General features: G+C 41.5%; 1 protein-coding gene across 1 annotated transcript in view; it reads right to left on the bottom strand.

Moving 5' to 3' along the window:
• Positions 1-4,561: 4,561 nt before the first annotated feature.
• LOC106963597 (dermokine-like) overlaps positions 4,562-6,313 on the bottom strand; it is a 6,569-nt gene continuing 4,817 nt past the window's right edge. Inside the window, exon 2 of the mRNA XM_015058610.1 lies at positions 4,562-5,846. Coding sequence (XP_014914096.1) covers positions 5,448-5,846 — 399 coding nt within the window. The 3' untranslated portion in view covers positions 4,562-5,447. The remainder of the gene's footprint in view (positions 5,847-6,313) is intronic.

The raw sequence follows: 6,313 nt of genomic DNA, 5'->3' as shown, positions 1-6,313 counted from the left end.
GTGGTGAGGGGGAGGAGGGGGTTGTTGGTGAGGAGGCGGATGGGGTTGTTGGTGAGGAGGCAGATGGGGTTGTTGGTGAGGAGGAGGATGGGGTTGTTGGTGAGGAGGTGGATGGGGTTGTTGGTGAGGAGGAGGATGGGGTTGTTGGTGAGGAGGCGGATGGGGTTGTTGGTGAGGAGGTGGATGGGGTTGTTGGTGAGGAGGAGGATGGGGTTGTTGGTGAAGTTGTTGATAAAGTTATTGTTGTAGTTGCTGCTCCAGATGTTGGGTACACCTGCACAGAGAATTGGTTTGATCAGTGTTAGAAGTCAGTGAATGTCACACAGATGTTTAACTAGCAGAATACTCAGATGTTAGTAATTTAGAAAGAAAAGGTAAACATGAAGCCCCAAATGTATCCGTTAGCTAGACCCGTCAGTTGGTGCTGCTGAAGGTTCTGGAGTGTTTGAAGGTCGGCTGACTTCCTTGTAGTGGTCACTATTGAGTCCAGCTGACACCTATAGTGGGTTGAGCTGCCATCAAAACTAAAATTCAAACATGTTGGAAACATTTCCTGGAGACATTCCAGCAGATTCCGACATCTCCTGTTCAAACAAATGCACCAAAGCCCAAGTTATCAGACGGGGCTTCACTTTGCCAAGATACTAAAGAAGATCCGATTTGTCCTCCTTCGGGAAACTGACTACAATGTCTGGTAAGAACCTGAGAAGTTTAAAGCTTCTGTTTTGCTTTCTTCTGATATCATTCGGTAAGGAAACTAGTCTGGGTGTTAGTTATTCAAAACAGAGATAAAGACTTGACTGAACCGCAGCAATATTTGACTCAATGAGGAAGTAAGAAACGTTTTTATTGTTTTCTTTGAAGATAATAAATATTAATAAAATAATAATTATAGAAGAGGAGTCGTAGACAAGCCAACTGTCCCTCAACCTGTCTGGACCTGAAGCGGTTCTCTGACAAAGAACCTTGCTGTCAGGTTTTCAGGTAAAAATGTTGAATGTTTGGTTTCAGATTAGTGGATCAGGTTGTGTGAAGGACTGGTCCGTCTAAAACTCACCTGGCTGAGTTCTGGAACATTGTTAAAGCCATCCAGTGAAATGATGAACAGCTGAGGACCAGCCAATAACAGCCTTTCTACTGACTGGGAATATTATGTCAGATTCCTGCTCTGAGCAGAGATCCTCAAAGCTCTGCTCTTAAGTCCACTCTTATCTACATAATACAACATTGACATGGAGAGTGCAGTGAAAAGGTGTTTACCCCCTTACACATTGGTTCTGTTATTATGATGAAATATTTCACATTGGCAAACAAAGATTACCTGATTACAAAAATACAGATTTTAATTGATGAATGAATTCATTAAGTAAAAGAAAATGCATCCAAACCAAGTGGAAACTCCCTGGCTAAGAAGGAAAGCATCTCCATTGATTAGAACTGTGAACGATACCTGCAGAAGCAGACAGAAGACGACCAGATTTGACGTCTTCATGGTGCAAAAACCTGGAGAAGTTTACCTGAAAGCTTTGGCTGGACCTGACTGAGACGAAGAGAGGAACCTCTGCTTTTATATGATGTGATCTCAGAGGGAGGAGAGTAGATGTGGAACCAGGAAGCTGTTTGAAACTGGGCCTCCACCTCTGCATGCTGACAGTAAAATTTGAGTTCTGGAGATTATTGACCAATCAAACCGTTCAGCAGAAACACGTTCATCTTGAGTTTCTCCATAAAACTCAGTCAACAATACATTTTAATCAGTTTATAGTTTCTGAAAATATTCGCCCCTCCTTGTGATATTGAGAAAGAGTTTAATTTTTATCCTGTGCTAATCCGGCATGATGTTTGCATGGCGGCGCCTGAAGGTGAAAGAAGTGATTCACTCCTCCAGGTGGATCATTGACCGCCTGGAAAACTGAAGACCATGAACTTCCTCAAAACGTGAATCAGCTGCTGGGTCTAAAATCTAACCGGGTATTAAATATGGTCCGCAGCTGGAGGGCTTCATGGCTCACAACATACACTCTGTTAATATTAGGAAACACACACAGAACAAATGTCCGGTTCTGTAGAATATGGGCCGGTGCTGAGGTTCAGCTGAAGGGAAGTTTTCAGGACCAAAAATCAGCAAATATGACAGAACCAGAAACTACCAGAACCGTGATTATCACTGATTATTATTATCAGTTGATCCGTTTTGAATGAAGGTCAGAGACCCCATGATTGATGTGTTGGTTCTGAATCCCAGCTTGGTGGTTCTGGTATCATCTGGTACCACCAGAACCACCAGAATAAGCTCAGAGATTTATGTTCTATTCAACATCCATTCAGAGTCTCTAGGAAGTCACTCCTCAGTTTCATAAATATTATTATTATTCCTCATGAAACCCAGAATGAGGTTCTGTGTCCTGTTTCCACTGGAGGTCTGGTCCTTCCCACTATCGCCACATGCTTGTTCATGACCAGCTGTTGCTGTGATTTCTCTTCTTAATTGAAATATTATGCTAACAGGAGTGAATTGGACTGATAACTGGAGCTGCAGAAGGAAAATGGGCCAGAGACTCAACCTCCTGTCAGTGTTGTAGCTCTGCCAGCAGGGGGCGACAGCGGTCCCACAGATCTCTGAACAGTCCGGATCGTTTAAAGTTATTGGAAGAAAGTGATGCATCCTGTCACCGTCGGCTGCTCACCTGTCCAGGTGGCCCCGCCCCTACCTGATGGGGCAGAATCTGTGTTTACCTCAGCAGCTGGTTCATGGTGGGTCTCAGCAGGTCCTGCTGCTTCCTGCTATCACGCCAGTTAAATGTTTGCTCAGATTTTCACAAACTCTCTGCTCACTTCTTCAATATTTAACTTCACTGCAGAAGAAAAATTCCCCTTTTTCAGAAAATAGAACTGTTCCTGTTGCAGGTCAAAGGTCAACTAAATTCACCGACAGAAAACTGATGGTTAGAAATAACTCATAATCTACCAACACATTCAGAGATTAATACATTCAATAAATAATACAAGTTGTAGCACTTTAGATAAAATAACCAAACCACGGAACAAATGTGGCATTTACTGATAAAATGATGCAACATGAGAAATATGGAGAGATTTGCATTCACTGCTAATCTGACTTGTAGCTCAGATAAAAAAAAACAACATTTTGATCTTTAATTGTGTTTAAGTTACAAAAACTATATAATAAATTTAAAAAGTCATTAGTTATAATGAAATGTAATAGGGTCTCTGAATGATTTATTGTTTTCACTCTCTGGCAGTTTGGGCACTGTTTGTAAAGTTAGTCAAAAATTAATCGAGTTATTTAACTTGTCAAAAAAGAAAAAAAAATTGGGTTCATGTTTCAAAGTCATATTTTCACAATGTTATTCATTAATTTATAAATGATAAATGTCAGTTTGAAACTGTTGTACAGAACCTTGTAGGCAGACGGACTGGAGTTAAAGCGGACTAAACAGGACTGAGAGCCATAGACATAATATATTCTTATATTATGTCTATGCTGATGGGTATATAACCTAAATGGTATGCAGCCCTTTCATGGTTCTTGGTTGACCGGTTCCGGTTTGGACAAGTTTGGACCGAATCAGACAGCAATCACCTCCAGCGTTCGGGTTGAAGGACCCGGATCAGAGCGCCAGCAGGTAACTTTAAGCTCCCCTGTTTCCCTATTAGTCCATCTGTAATATAGCTAAATATTTAGCAGTCTAGCTAAATATGTTGCTATTTAAATATTTAAATAGCAAGCTAAATAAATAGTTTGGTGCTACATATTTAACTTTATTAAATATTTGAAGCTAAATATGTAGCTTGAGACTAAATATTTAGCTATAAACTAAATATATACTTACCAGGCTACATATTTAATTTTAAGATAAATATTATATTAGCGAGCTAACTATTTAGTTAGCAACTTAAGCGTTTATTTGAAGATAATATGTAGCTTACTAAATAATTATTACGTTTTCAAGCGTTTGAAACTAAATATTTAGCTCCAAGCTAAATATATATTTACCGAGTTAAATATTTAGTTTGAAGATAAAAATTTAGCTCAAGGTTAAATATATAGTTAGCAAGCTTAACATTTAGCATAAGGCCAAATATTTAGCATTCTAGCTAAATATTTAGTGCACTAAACTTTTATTTTGAAACTGTGATTTATTAATGAATGAATATGATGGCATATGAACTTCCACTTATTTGTTTATTTTGCTTTAATGAAAGACTGAATAACCCAAATGATTGTTATTTTGTGACTGTATATCTTTGCAAGCGATAGCCACCAGGGGTCGCTGTCCCTCTGATTGAAACAACAAGCAGGTTTTTCCCCGTATAGCTGACGGGTCAGTCCAGCTGACCTCTGATGTTTTAATTAATGTTTGCGTTAAACATTAATTAAAACATGTAATTAATGTTCAGAACCATGAATGATGTGATGATGATGCGGAGGACAGGAATAGTTCATGTTGTGTTCAGGTGCTGTAGGAACTTAGTGTTTCTCATTAGTCTTTGTCACATAACAGCACATTTAGGTACAGAATCAACAGCAAGCAATGATTTCTTCTTTTTTATTGTTATTTATTCTACCTTTACCTTAAAATATTGTATCCATGTCATAAATATAGATTTCACACATTACAGAAAACATTTTCTATGAGTGATCAGCTTAATTTCACATATTTACTGAGAGTTTATAGATAACAGGCTTACAACTCAACACTAACCGCTACCATGTGACTTGTTTAACAAGTTGTAGTTTCATTAGTTAAATATGATTTTAATCAAAGGAAACTACAGAATTAAACAGCAGCGGGTGATAGAGGCGACTGGAGGAACTCCACCTTCTGCTGCTGCGTACTTGAGATCTCAGGTGGACAGAAGCTCTGACCTACTGCTGACTAGCCTTAATCTGTCCTAAACACAGGGCTGGGCAATAAATCAATAACCTCATATAACACGATAGACACGTCATCAATATCAATATATGTAACATCTGATCTAATATTCAATCATTTCACTGAAGTCCGCACAGCATTCTGGGAGATGTAGGCAGAGGAAACAACTTAGCCGCTCAACCTCTCACAGCTAGCTTAGCTAGGTTGGTGGCATCTACTGATTCCCTCACTCTTTGGTTACCTAGCAACAACCTGCTGCATAAGAAGCATTTTCAAATTCCCCTCCACCTCGGTTGCCTACCAACAACCTGTTGATTAACTTGCGCAGTAGCAGTTTCAGGTTTTGTCACCGTTCCTCATAACTGCTGAAAAATAAAAACTAACGGCGTTCAGTGAAAACTGGATAAAACAGGAAAGATCACGCCACCAGTTTGGGAATATTTTAGATATTTTTAAAAAATCCATATTCATTGATATTGACTAATAGGAAATGCTTCTATCATGATACATTTTTCAGCGTTATCGTCCAGCCCTACCTATACAATTAGCCTAGCAGCTCCAGGTGAGCTGGACCATGATGGAGCAGAGCAACAGCCCAATGGAGGAGAAGCTGCAGCCTCCACCTGCTGAGTTTCCCTTCTGTGGTTGGGTTGTGGTGCCGCTCCCACTGCTCCCACTGCTCCCACTCCCACTGCTCCCACTGCCCCCACCCCCACTGCTCCCACCCCCACTGCTCCCACTGCTAGTGCTGTTGGTGCCGCCGCTTGTGTCCGTGGAGTTGGTGTCGGTGGAGTTGGTGGTGCTGATGGTGCTGATGCTGGGCTTGCCCTTGCCATTGCCATTGTTGTTGCTGGCGCCGTTGGCATCTTTGTTGGTGACAGCAGGGTCGACGGTGGTCCAGGCTGAGGTAGTGCTTCCTGTGACCGCTGCAGCTGAAGTACTTGTTCCCTGATGGATGACAGAGACAGAGTTAGGACGCCATTTTGACCTGAATTCAGAGGAGACACACTTGGCATGTCCTTGTGAAGGAAGACATTTAACCCAAGCGCAGATTTAAAAGCGGAGCGGAGTTAAAGCGGATGTGCCCAAATGATCCTGACGTTCCCAGATGCCCCCAATGTTCCCTGATGTTCCCTTGATGTCCCCCGATGTTCCCTGATGTTCCCCTGATGTTCCCAGATACCCCCTGATTTTCCCCTGATGTTCCCAGATGCCCCCTGATGTTCACCTGATGTTCCCCTGATGTTCCCAGATACCCCCTGATGTTCCCCTGATGTTCCCAGATACCCCCTGATTTTCCCCTGATGTTCCCTGATGTTCACCTGATGTTCCCTAATGTTCCCAGATGCCCCCTGATGTTCCCTGATGTTCCCCTGATGTTCCCAGATACCCCCTGATTTTCCCCTGATGTTCCC

The sequence above is a fragment of the Poecilia latipinna genome, unplaced genomic scaffold (genome assembly GCF_001443285.1).
Source record: "Poecilia latipinna isolate Pla-1442-1.1 unplaced genomic scaffold, P_latipinna-1.0 Scaffold1554, whole genome shotgun sequence".
NCBI classification, from domain to species: Eukaryota; Metazoa; Chordata; class Actinopteri; order Cyprinodontiformes; family Poeciliidae; genus Poecilia; species Poecilia latipinna.
Note: the sequence above shows the minus strand (reverse complement) of the source record. Positions and strands in the feature narration are given on the sequence as shown.